At 39.7% G+C, this 13,793-nt stretch overlaps 1 protein-coding gene across 1 annotated transcript in view; it reads left to right on the top strand.

Annotated features, from left to right (window-relative positions):
- Nucleotides 1–13,793, top strand: part of ZDHHC9 (zinc finger, DHHC-type containing 9) — a 40,983-nt gene that overhangs the window by 22,239 nt on the left and 4,951 nt on the right. The window contains exons 4-7 of the mRNA XM_006881786.1: nucleotides 1,276–1,434; nucleotides 7,987–8,124; nucleotides 12,126–12,174; nucleotides 12,927–13,029. Coding sequence (XP_006881848.1) covers nucleotides 1,276–1,434; nucleotides 7,987–8,124; nucleotides 12,126–12,174; nucleotides 12,927–13,029 — 449 coding nt within the window. The remainder of the gene's footprint in view (nucleotides 1–1,275; nucleotides 1,435–7,986; nucleotides 8,125–12,125; nucleotides 12,175–12,926; nucleotides 13,030–13,793) is intronic.

The raw sequence follows: 13,793 nt of genomic DNA, 5'->3' as shown, positions 1-13,793 counted from the left end.
TTTTGTAGATTACTTTGATTTTTAAGGATTTTTTCCTAACATTTTTAAAAAATGTTTTTATTGATTTGCATAGAATCATTTATATGCATCATGCTTTGTAAATGTGCTTTGTGTTTTATACAATCATTCATGTACATTGTATTTTATATAATTAATTATAAAAAACTTTTATTAAAACAACTCTAAGAATTTTTATAATCCCTAACTAGAAGGATGCCTCAGACTGGAACCATCCTTTATGGAAGTTGAGGAACCATGGTTTTAATAGGCACATGTCTTTTTCTTCTATACATAATATATTACTTTTTGGCAATTTGTTGTTGTTGTTGTGTACTGTAGAGTCAGAAATGACCCATAGCTCACCTTCCGGTGGGTTTTCAGAGGCAGTTAATTGCATGGGAAGAGATCATCCTTTTCCTGTAGAGCAGCTGGTGGCCTCGAACTGCATGCACGTTTGGGATTGCAGCACAACTCTTTGCCGCTGGGCCACCAGAGCTCCCTTTTGCAAATTGTTCAATTTATATACACTTGTTTGTAACCTGCATTTTATTTTTTGCAATATACAGTGATTGTTTACCTATGTCACAATTTGTGTAAGTAATATTAAATGGCTGCAAAATATTCCATTTGTGTATCATAATTTACTTTACCTCCTATTAATGAATTGAACATTAACTAGCATTGAGATTATGTTCCTTTTTAAAATTTATTTTTGTGACAAATAACACTGTAGAGCCATCTTTTATACATCTCTCTGTGATTTTAAAGTTTCTGGGAAATTCAAGGAGCATACACATTTTTCAGTAGCCACGGCCACATTAATTAAGGTAATGTATAACAAAGACCTTTCCCTTAAACCCTGGACAACACTGAGTATTGTTATCCATTCATATATTTGTTGGTATAGTGGGTGAATATGGTATCTTTATGTTTTAATATGTTTATATTTGATTATTAGTGATGTTGGACATTTTAATTACATATGTATTTTAGCCATTTTAATTTCTTGCTTTATGAGTGTTTCTCTTTATAATCAGACCCCTAAAACTCCACAAAACCCTTGAAGGACCACTTTCTTACATGTCAACAAAAGAACTGCATCACACTCAGTGGAATTTTGGGGGACACACTGATGTGGAATGCCTGGTCTGGAAAATGCTAGTCTGAAGAAGACGGTGCATTCAGGAAACCTTTGACTGCCCCCATTCCTTTTGGAGAAGTGTTAAGGCTCAAAAATGACCAGCTGTGATGTTAATTGTTTTTAACAATTTACAGAAGCCACCAATGGTGCGGTACCCCAGGGCCAGCGCCCACCACCTCGTATCAAGAATTTCCAGATAAACAACCAGATTGTGAAACTGAAATACTGTTACACATGCAAGATCTTCCGGCCTCCTCGGGCCTCCCATTGCAGCATCTGCGATAACTGTGTGGGTGAGTCAGACCAAGGGGGCTTTGTCTGGGGAAAGACTGAGCAGAAGGCAAAAGAGAGCCAAAGGGTCACTGATTCCTGAGATAAACCAATAGGAGAAGACAGATTAGGACTCACTTTCTGTAAGAAACAATTTCCATGGTGCAACTACTGTGGAAAGCGATGTGGCGCTTTCTCAAAAAGTTGCAAATAGAGATACCATTTGACCCAGCAATTCCACTCCTGGGAATATACCCCAAAGAGACCATAACTGCCACCCAGGCAGATACATGCACACCCATGTTTATTGCTGCTTTGTTCATAATAGCAAAGGGTTGTGTAGAGAAGCTGTGGAATACTATGCAGGATTGAAAAACAGGGAACTCATGAAATATACAACATGGGTGACCCTGGAGGACATTATGCTGAGTGAAATATCTCAGTCACAAAAGGATAAATACTGCATAGTGCCACTGTTGTAAAATGGTACTGACATCGGGGTTGGGGGGAACCTAAGAAAAGAGGGGATAAATAATGTATACTGCATTGAAACAGATGAGGGAGAGAACTGTTTAAAAGGAATACAGGATTAGGTATTCTTTTCATGACAAGAGTCTAGAAAAAGAAATGCATAGTAAAGTGGACTGCGGATTTGGGGGGGAGGATTGTATAACAGAGAAAAATGAAATGGGGGAGGGGTGGGCAGGGAGGAAAATGTGCAACAATGAATGAATGGGGAAAGATTAAATGGAAAGAATATGCTGTAAAATATATATATGTTACATTAAAAAAATCATTAATAAGAAAAAAAGAAACAATTTCCAAAACAATGGCAGATCAGCTGTACTTGTGTAGGCCAAATCATGAGTTGGAGGTGACTCAATCGCACATAATAACAATAGACCAAATAATAATTGAAACATCTTCTAGTCTAAAATGAGAGTGCTCTGGTGGCGGAGCGGTTGAGCACTTGACTGTGGACCAGCTGCTCTGAGGGAGATAGAGGTGGCAGTCTGCTTCTGTGAAGATTTTCAACCTTAGAACCAAACCCCTTGCATCGTTATACCTGGCTATTCAGGGTTACTGTGAAGCAAAATCAACTTGACGTCAGTGCGTTTGGTTTTGGAGTCTAAAAAGAAATGACTGGCAAATGGGAAAAGAAATCTCTTTAATTGGTCTTATTTACAAATCCAGATTTTCTTCTACTGAATTGTTTCAAGCCTGGCTCCTCCAGCTTGTGTAGGGGAAATAGAACCGGGTCCACTGGAGGGCAGCATCAGGGAAGGAAGTAGTTTCTCTGCTAGAACAAAGGTTACCAAGTGTAGACTACATAGTAGGGCACTGGACTCTGTTTCACTTTCTCTTATTGGAGATCCGTAACTAATCCTATGAGATGGGTATTATCCCCATTATATGGATGAGGATGTTAGTGAAGCAACTTCGTGTGAATACATGTCCTTAGAGTAAGAAGGAGCTGGTCCAGGTCTGATTTTAAAAACTTGTTCTAGCTCTGCTACAGCTGTAAGGACGGAGGTGCCTGTGTTCCTTGCTTCCATCTGGATATGTATGACTTGGTTGTATTCACTGCCCACTATATGTGGCACCCTGGGAAAGATCAAACATGCCTATCAAATCCCAGTGTCACAGTAATTCTCTTGTCAGGTCTTTATGGTAGGGGACTGCCCATCTTTCTCTTGTGGAATGGCTGGTAGATTTGAACTGGTACCCTTTCATTTAGCAGCTTGGTATGTTACTCACTATGCTCGAGGAACTCCTATGACATGCCTGTTCTCACCTCATTGCTTTTGAGTTATAGTTGACCTTCAGTGGGTTTTCAGAGGCTGTAAATCACGTGGGAGGAGAAGGCATATATATTAAATTCCTTTCTCTATCATAGATGCCATAAAACGTGTCTAAACACATTACTTTTTTCATTCTACCCAAATCTATACTCCCAAGTTGGGGAACTCTAGTTTGCTTCATATGGTAAGAAACTATGTGTAGATAAGGTTTTTATAAATTGAACCTATTTAAAATGCACAGGAACCCTGATATTTAAAGAAGCCCTCATATGAAGGTTTTCATAAAGAATTTCTTTGCCTTCATAATATTCTCGCATGTAAAGAATTATTCACACAAATGAGCTTTTCGGAAAGCATTACCATTCCACTCATAATGACAGTTCCTAAAACAAGAAGACTAGTTGACTAGTTAACTGGAGGGGGGGTAATAGTCACCCTTGCTAATAACCAAAGAAATAAAAAGGAAAACAGGATTCCTTCTTTTGCAATAAAAGTTATTTTTTAGAGCAGTTTTCAGTTTGTGGATAAATTGTGCAGAAGGTACAGAAAGCTCCACTGAGTCCCCTCCCTCCTGCACATTCTTTTCCCTGTTGTTGTGAGAGGTGCTGTGAAACGTTTTCAAGTCATAGCAACTCCGGGTGACAAAGTCAAACTGCTCTGTAGGGTTTGCTAGGCGAGTTTTATGGAAGCAGATTTTTCATCCTTGGAGCCATGGTGAGTTTGACCCGCCAACGTTTCAGTTATCAGTGCCCTCTTAACCATTTGCTCCACCAGGACACCAATTTCTTGTATTAACTGTGTCGTTTCCCTTACAAGATTCAGCATGAAGCTGGTTCCTGTGAGGCAGAGAGAAATGTTGTCCGTCTTCTTTAAACTACTGTTCCATTCCATCGTCTCTAATACTGACTCCTATCACCTCCTTCCCTGCCCCACCTCCACCCCTCCCCAAGTACTCTCCCACCAATCTTGGGGTTTGGTAACTTGCTTCAGGGCCTCAGAGAACTCAAGAACCGTATTTAAAACGTGAGGCTTATTAGAGAGGTAACAGATTACAACTCAAGATCAAGATCAACTTGGTTGGTTCGTCCATCAGGATGGCTTCTTCTTGGCTGCTGCACCAGGCCCTGCTCCCAGCCTTTCTGCCTCCAGACCTTAGTTGGACGAGTGGTACAACTCCTAGCTCAGTGGCTTCACAGCAGTGGGCTATGCTGGGCTTGTTCCTGCTATCTTACATGGTCTGTCCTGCTGCTGTGTCTTCCAGTGCCTCTTCGCGCCGCTCTCTCTCTCTCTCTCAAACCTTTGTCAGAGAAGGTGCAAGTTCCTTATCAGTTTCCTTTTCAAGGCATACCCCTCTCCCCCACAAACTATTCAATCAAGACCATGAACTAACCAATCCCCTGCAAGGATTCCACGTACCTTAGATGAGTTTGCAGACTGTCAAATCCCAGCGTGGGTTCCATGCACCTTATTTGCATACTCCCAGTCAGTTTAATGAAAGTGACTTTGGCTAGAAGGGCCATATAAAAGCAGTTTATTGCACTACACCTATTAAGAACTTATATTTTTTGATATGTTTGGTACAACTGAACATATATTGATATGTTCTCATTAAATTGCATTCTCATTAATTTATTCTCAAATTCCCATTAGGATTGTGTAGTGGTATGTGATTACCATTATAAGTAATGTCACGCAGAATAATTCTGGGACCCTGACAATTCCCACCTTTTCATCCTTTGCTCCTACTCTTGACACTTTACAACCACTCATCTTTTCACTCTCTAATAATTTTGCCTTTTCCACAATGTCATATAGGAGGAATCATGCAGGATGTAACTCTTTCAGACTGATGTCTCTCAATTCGCAGTACACCTTTAAGGTTCCTCCATACCTTTTCGTGGATTGAGAGCTCGGTTTTTTAAATTGCTGTATAATGATGCTCCATTGTGCACTGTTGTGTCGTATAGTTAGTTTAACCATTTATCTGTTAGACAGATTGACTTTCTTAACTTAGAGAATTAACAAAGAAAACCTGCTAATGCCTGGTCCTGTGCTGTTAGGAGAGCTCTGGTGGTGTAGGAAGTTGCCCTGCTAACCTGAAGCCAGTGCCTCTCTGGCGGTTCAAATCCACCAGTGGCTCTGTGACAGGCAATCTACTCCTGTGTGATTTACAGCTTCCTGAAACCTACTGGGAAGTCAACTATGAGTTGATTCTGACTTGATGGCAATGAGTTTTGAGTTTTTCTTTTAATATACTACTAAGATTGTAGATTAAAACATGATTTTAAAAAATTTTTATTTTTATCTTGTATTGGTTTGCTTGCAAAGTTTGTATATATTGTGTTTCACACTATTATTGTGTTTCATACAATCATTCCCAGGCATTATGTTTTATAAAATTAATCACAGATAATGGGAAATAACATGATTTTGGGAAAGCAGCTTAATTAATAAGATTCGTCAGTAGCCATAAAACATCATGTATATCCTTTAATGCTAGTGATTTCCTTTCCAGGGATCTATCCCAAGGAAATAATCTAGATGTAAAATATTTATAAAAGGAATAATTTACCTAAGGGTTATTATAAGAGTGAAATATTAAAGAGAGCCAGATAGTCCAGGAATAAATGAATAATCAAATAAATGTCGAGATGTTAATGTAATCAAATTTCATGGGGAAAGCTCGTACCAGAAAGCTGAATGAAATTGGGTAAGAGAGGGGCTACATTTTCAATGTAATCTCAGTTGCATATAAAGGAAATCCACCAAAATGCTTATAGCTATCTATAGGTTGTGGGATTACAAGTTAGGGTGTTTCCTTTTCCTTTTTGTGTCTTTTGAATTTACTATGATGAGCATGCATTGCTTAAAAAGTATAAGGAAAAATCTGATTTAACATATTGTAGAAATAAGTATCTGCACCCATATGTATTTTCTAGTGTTTTGGCAGGTTGGCTTAAAGGCTGTATCTGTAATTCTTGATCCAGACATTACTCTGACCTCTTAGGGATGCCATTCTTGGAATTCATGTCATCTTCCTTCTCTTTTCTCTAGCTGGGAGATAGACCTTTTTTTTTTTGTCAGTACACAGCTTACGTTTTGTTTTGTTTTTTTAAGTGATAGAGTTTATTCTTTGTTTATTTCAATTAATTTCAAGTTCATTGTAGAAAATAGGAAGAACACACAGAAGGTATAAGAGAAATTTAATCTTAAACTCACTGTACAATTTGTTCTATTTTCTCCTATTTTTTTCTCCTTAAGTTGTTTCTAGTAGAACTTTTGTTTCTACGTTTCAATTCACATTATATTAGGAGCTTACTTTCTGTCATTAATGGTTTTTAGTCTCTTATTTTAATCACTCCATAATAATGCATCATATGGGTTATATTCTTAGACAGTCTCCTATTATTAGACATTATTCACGATCTCATTTTATTATTCATTGTTATAATACTGCACTCAAATTATTGAGCTTAAATTTCTATGTACATTCTATTTCTTCAAAAAAATTTTGTCAAAAAAGTATGAGCATTTTTAAGGCTCTTGATATGTATTCCCAAATTGGTTTCCAGAAAGGTTTTCTCAGTTATACTTTCACAAGCAGTGTAGGAGTGTCTGTTTTACCCTAAGCTCATAAGCACTGGGGGGGGGTGTGTGTGTGTGTTTGTGTGTGTGTGTGTGCGCGCGCGCTCTCTTATTTTAATAGACAAAAGCCTAAACCAAACATACGATACCTTATTGTTTTGTTCTCATTATAATGAGTTATGTATGACTGTAAAGTCTTTATATGATATTTATTGACTGTTTTTGCCCTTTGACTGTTTTCTTCAAGGAATAATTCGCATTTCTTTTCTTATTAATTTCTAAGGACTTTTCATGTAACAAAGTGACATTTGCACATTTTCCTGTTGACTTTTTGCTCTTTTATTTTAATACATTGTTTAACATTTATATTTTTAAATAGAGTAAAATAATAATTTTCCATTATGGTCTATGTTTTCTTTCATTTTTGTTGTGCTTTGAAAGTCCTCCATTTAAAGGATAAATGTGTATCAACTGTTTAAAGTTATTTTATGGTTTCACTTTGGTTTTACACTTAAATTTTAATTCATCTGGGATTTATTTTGGTAAATAAAAATGTAAGAGAAAAAATCTGACCTTAGTTTTTCTCCAAATGATGAATTGTCTACGAGATAATAATTCCTTTTACTACTGATTTTGTAATTCTTCCTTTATGAGATGGTAGGTTGTTCAAGAGCTTGGTTCTAGATCGTTTCTAGTCCATTGAACTGTTATTGTTGGGTATAGTTATGTCGACTCTGACTCATAATTACCCTCTGTTCATTGAACCAGACCATTTTAGATATTGTTTTATACTTTTTTTAAATAACTGGAGTTTGAGAAAAATGTCCCTACTCAATTTTTTTTTTAGATTTCCCCTTTTGTTTCCACGTATTTATTCTCTGAAATTATTATGCCCATATATTAAGAATTTCTTTAGGGAAAACAATGGGTCTTCCACTAAATTAACCATTCCATGCCTTGATTTCCTCATCTGTAAAATGGGAACAAGAATACTTTTGTCCAACTTTTAGGGTCATTACAGGACTCAGATAGCTATAAAAACATTTCAAAAAGGTAATATACAGAAATTCACACCTTTTAGAATCAGAATAGACAGTGATCCTGGGGTATTTGAATTAGGGATTATGTGTAAGGTGGGGTTACTGTTTGTTCTAGAGGCTTTGACGCCAGACTGTATTTTTTCCACAGAGCGCTTCGACCATCACTGTCCCTGGGTAGGGAATTGTGTTGGAAAGAGGAACTATCGCTACTTCTACCTCTTCATCCTTTCTCTCTCCCTCCTCACCATTTATGTGTTCGCCTTCAACATTGTCTACGTGGCCCTCAGTGAGTATACACAGGAGTGTCTGCTAGAGGAGGGAGGTGAGGGTGGGCGTGGGAGCGGCATGTCCTAGTGAATTGATTGGGTTTCCTGGTGGAATTTACCATTGTGACTGCTCCTTTGGACCAGTTAGAATGAGAACTACCAGTTACTCCTGAGCCATAATAATAAGATTCTCACCACTGGGCTAATTGGCAGCACCATGATAGATGGAGAGGAGATTGAGGTTGTTAACAATTACAGCTTGCTCGGCTCCACAGTCAATACTCTTGGCACCAACAGTCGGGAAATCAAAGATGAATCACAATGGAAAAATCTGCTGGCAGAGATCTCTCCAGAGTGCTGAAAAGCAACAATGTTAGTCTAGAGACTAAGGTGTGCCTGATCCAGGCTATAGCCTTTGCAATTACTTGCTATGCATCAGAGAGCTGGACAGTGACTAAGGATGACAGAAGAAGAATTGATGCCTTTGAGTTGTGGTGCTGGAGAAGAGTCTTGAATATACCATGGACTGCCAAGAGAACAAACAAGTCTGTCTTAGGATGAAACCAAGTTTCTCCTTGGAAGCTAGGATTTTGAAGCTCTGCCTCACATACTTTGGGCACATTGCCAGGAAGGAACAATCCTTGGAGAAGGACATCATGCTTGGAAGGGTGGAGGGTCAGTGCAGGAGAGGAAGATCCTGGATTGAGATGGATTGATCTAGTAACTAGGGCAATGAGGGTAGGTGTGTCGAAGTCAGTGAGACTGGGCAGGCTTCAGAACTGTTGTACATAGATAGGGTCACTATGGGTCGCAGGCAACTTTATGGCTCATAACAACAGCAACAACATAATTATAAAATCTTGAGAATAATAATTAAGAATTATTAATAATACTCTAGTGAATGATAATATGATGTTTTATTATATCTATAATATCATAATAATAAACTCTTTGCTCAGAGCAACAAGCCTTCTTTCTGGCCCTGTGGTGGGCACTGGGTTCGCAGTCACTGATCCACTGTACTGAGTGTTTCAGAGCTGATTCCGAAGGTGGGCTGTTGTTCTTAGGTGGCATTGAGTCTGTTCTCACTCATAGTGAGCCGTGTGTACAACACAGTGAAACAGCTGCCTGGTCTGCGCCACCCTCACAGGTGCTCCTGTGCTCGAGCCCTTGTTACAGCCACTGTCTCAGCCCATCACCCATCTCCAGGCTGCCTTGTTTTGCTGACACCAAGCATGCTGTCCCTCTCTGGTGACTGGCCTCTTCTGGCCCAAAGTGAGTTGAAATGAAGTCACACCATCCTTGCTTCTAAGGAGCGTTCTGGCTGTATTTCTTCTAAAACGGATTTCTTGTTGAGTTCCGGTCAGTCATTGGCATTTTTGGTCTTATTAACCAATACCACAATTCAAAGGCATCAGTTCTTCTCTGGTCTTCCTTATTCACTGTTTCATGTCCACATGCATGTGATGTGACTCTCCTATTAAGGAACTTGGATGATGCACCGCGAACTAAAATGTCAGTAGTTTGTAGCTCCCAACTTCTTTGAAGATTGGCATACTTGTCTGAGAAAGAGTTCAGGTTTTGGAAATCCAGTAAGAGGGTTGATATGAGTCTGAATTGGCTTGCCAGCAGTGAATTTTTAATTTTTCTGCTATTTGTTGGAAGGAATACAGAGTCACTGTTTCAAAAAGAATTGGCTGACACAGAATCATTTCAGGAAATAGCATATTGGTTTTCGAAAAACCTAAAACCCAATGATGATGAAGAGAGAAGTTCAAGCTGCTCTTGGTTAAAGGCATTGGATAAAAATAAGTCCCAAGGAATTGATGGAATACCAGTTGATATGTTTGAACAGATACAGCACTAGGCTGTGCTAGGAAATTTGGAAGATGACTGGAAGAGATCCAAATTTGTTCCCATTCCCAGAAAAAGGTAATCCAGCAGGATGTGGACACTCTTGAACAATATCATTTAATTTCATGTATAAGCTAAATCACGCTGTAGATTAATAAAAAACATAGTTAAATAAGACATTGCTAGAGAACTGTCAGAAATCCAAACTGGATTTAGAAGAGGCTGTGGCACCAGGGATGTCTTTACTGATGTCATATGAACCTTGACGGAAAGTTGAATATACCAGAAAGACGTCTCTCTGTGTTTCTTTCACTGTGCAAAGGCATTTGACTGTGAGAGTCACAACCAATTATGGCTAACATTGAGAAGAATGGGAGTCCCAGAACACTTAATTGTGCTCATGAGAAACCTATATATAGACCAAAAGACTGTTGTTTGAGCAGAAGAAGGGAACACTGCATAGTTTAAAATCAAGAAAGGTGTACATCAATGATGTATACTTTCTCCATACTTATTCAGTCTGTATCCTGAACAAAACACATGAGAAGCCAGATTTTATGAAGAAGAGGATGGCATCAGGTTTGGAAGAAGACTCATCAACAACCTGCTTTATGCAGATGATACAACCTTGCTTGCTGAAACGGAAGAGGACTTGACACATTTGCTGCAGAAGATCAAAGACTTCAGCCTTCAATATGAATTGCATCTCAACATCAAGAAAACGATAATCCTCACCACTGGGCCAATAGACAACACTGAAAAGATTGAAGCTTTCATTGCTGTCATCTTACGTGGATCCAGGATCAACACCCTTGAAACCAGCAGCCAAGGAATCAAAAGACATACCCCATGGAGAAAGGACCTCTCCAACATGCTAAAGAGCAAGGATGTCAGCTTAAAGACTAATCCAAGCCACACTCCTCTTCACAGAGTCCAGCTTCTCAGATAATTTGCCCAGCACATAGATTGAACAGGTATATGGAGATAGATCACATCCCTGGTGCACTCCCTTCCCAATTCCAAACCATGCAGTGCTCCCATGCTCCATTTGCACAACATCCTAGCCCAGGTCCAGGTTCCACAGGAACACAATCAAATGCTCTGGGATTCCCATTCTTCTCTATGCCAGCCACAACTTGTTATGACCCACATAGTCAAATGCCTTTGCAAAGTCAATAAAGCACAAATAGACATTCTTCTGGTATTCCTTACTTTCAGCCAGGATCCATCTGACAGCTGCAATGATATCCCTGGTGCCATGGCCTCTTCTAAATCCTGCTTGAACTTCTGGCAGTTCTCTATCTATATACTGTTCCATCTGACATCAGAAATGATGTTGGAGATGGTGAGGATGGGCCTGGCTAGGGCCATGTTCAAAGCTGATGTTCATAAGGATGCCAGGACTCGCAGTCAACTTTATGGCACGTAACTTGTAGGTAGGGGAAGGAGTTATAGCAGAAAAACACCATTCCGTAGCTAGCTCATGGTCTTCTTTGGGAGTTAGAAAAACAAATTGGTGTGTTCACATGCGTGTACACACATGCACACCCACACACCGCCATCTGAGGCATGGGATGTGTAATTAAAAGAATGGCCTTAACTATGAAAACTTCCAAGGAAGATATGGATCTGGAGCTTGATTTTGAGCAAGGGAAAGACCCAGATTGGTCAAGAGGGAGAATTTTGCTTGGATGTTTTTTATTCCTATCATCTATTTATATCCCCATGCATGTCTTTGGGTGGCACAGACAGTTGAAGGCTTGGCTTCTAAAAAAAAAAAAAAGTCCAAATCCACCTTGAGGTATCTTAGTAGACAGAAGGCCTGGTTATCTACTTCTGAGATGTATATAGTATATGTATGTATATATGTATACTTAGTATTCGTATATTATACATAGTCTAGGGGCTAGGGGTGATGTGTGCTTTCTGCCTGACTCTCAGATCCAGTGCCTGATGGTGCATTGGCAAGCAGTGTGAACTCTTTAGTCCTGAGCTGGCCAGCTTGGAGGCCAGTGTCCCTTAACTGAGTGAGAGCTCATCTTCTGCTGTTGTGTCAGAAGGGACAAGGAGGGGAGGAAATGAGTAGACATCAGCATAGTGCGCATAATTTAATTTTTTTTTCTGAAGTCACTAATCTTTTTCTCTGCTCCTCCCCTTAATCTCACAGAATCTTTGAAAATCGGCTTCCTGGAGACGTTGAAAGAAACTCCTGGAACATATCCTCCCTGGGAATGATGTCCCTGTGAAGTCGTCTTAAATTACTTTTCAGCGTGCTTTCTCCCTGCAGCTCTCCCACCATCCAATTTTTCAGAAATCAGAGTGCCAAGTCTAAAATAAGTCATGGAGTCTTGGTGGTAGCAACTAGATGGAAGATAGCCAGGGCTTGAAGGGAGGCCTGTCCCTCATCCCCTCCTCCGTCGCCTCCCTCCCAGGGCCTGCTGGTCTTGGGCTCAGCCCTGCATCTAGCCGGCTGGGCTTTGCCTCAGCATACCTCTTAAGTCCGTTTGTGGAAGCCCTGCCTTTTCTGTTACTGCTGAGGCTGATGGTATATAGCAGTTGCATTTCTGAAAAGGAGATTCAGATGAGATTTCTGTACATCACTTTCTGGCCTTCTCCATCAATTTCTTAATATATAATGTTTACTTTTTGATGGATTTCCCATTGGCAGCAATGCCCGGTGATGTTTAGCTTTGGCACACACCTAAACTTCTTTCCCAGCAGCTTATGATGAATAAATAGACAAATGCTTAACTACACACGAAAGATGCTGGTACTCTGTGAATAGCACAGACATCTTTCACCTTTCAAAAAGGCTATAACCAGTGGGTTTCAGATTCGTCTCTTGCTCTGTATGGATAGTTGACTGCTTGTGACATTTGATCCAAGAGATAAAAATGGTGTGAGCAGTGTGGGTCGAGGTCTTGACTTCCCAGGTGTGATTCCTTCAGCATTCCTTAGCATGACTCACTGTTCTGGAAGTACTCATTTGCTTCTTCACACTCTGGTCTGTTGTGGGACTGACGGGATTCCATACTTTCCTCGTGGCGCTCAACCAGACAACCAATGAAGACGTGAGTCTGTTTTTCCTTTTCTGTCGCTACATGGTCTTCTTCTCCATGTAGCCTATTTTCTTGTTACCTACTGGAGTTTCCAGGGCCTGGGAGGTCCAGGAAAGTGAAATTCTGACCTGAGGGATTATTGAATCAGAAATGTATATATGAAAATGAAAACAGAATGCTTAGAGTCAAGTGTCTGTAGGGCATTAATGAAAAGAGATTGCAAAGTGCAGTCTCTTTGCGAGTGCAGTGGTCTTCAGCAGTTTATAGGGCCTTTAAGGCTGACTAGGAGCCCTGGATTCGGATCAGGGGCAATTGCACAGAGTAAATCTTTGCCTTTTGATACTTACAAGTAAACCCATGTTCACTGTGGAAAATCAGAGAATGTAGATGAACAAATATTAGAAACTAAGTCCCATTAACTTCATCTCCTAGTGATTGTTGTTAGTGATGGGATTTTATAGCCTTCTGGTGGCTTAGTGGTGAGGAGTTGTACTGCCAAACCAAAGGCACATGGTTCGAATCCACCAGCTGTGCCCCAGGAAAAAGATGGGCAGTCTCATCCTGTGCACCTCTGAAAACCCACTGGAAGGTCAACTATGAGTCGGCTCTGACTCGAAGGTACACAGACTTATCTAGACTAGTTCTCATGTCTATTTATGTATATATTACATATTTTTAAAATAAAAATTACACATCATATAGCTACCTACTTTTTGCATTCATTCAATTGTGAACATTTTTTTTTTAGATGTCTATAGATTGCATTTCTTTTTTTT

This window comes from Elephantulus edwardii, unplaced genomic scaffold (assembly GCF_000299155.1).
Source record: "Elephantulus edwardii isolate Elephantulus edwardi_28Jun2011 unplaced genomic scaffold, EleEdw1.0 scaffold00016, whole genome shotgun sequence".
Taxonomy (NCBI): domain Eukaryota; kingdom Metazoa; phylum Chordata; class Mammalia; order Macroscelidea; family Macroscelididae; genus Elephantulus; species Elephantulus edwardii.
Note: the sequence above shows the minus strand (reverse complement) of the source record. Positions and strands in the feature narration are given on the sequence as shown.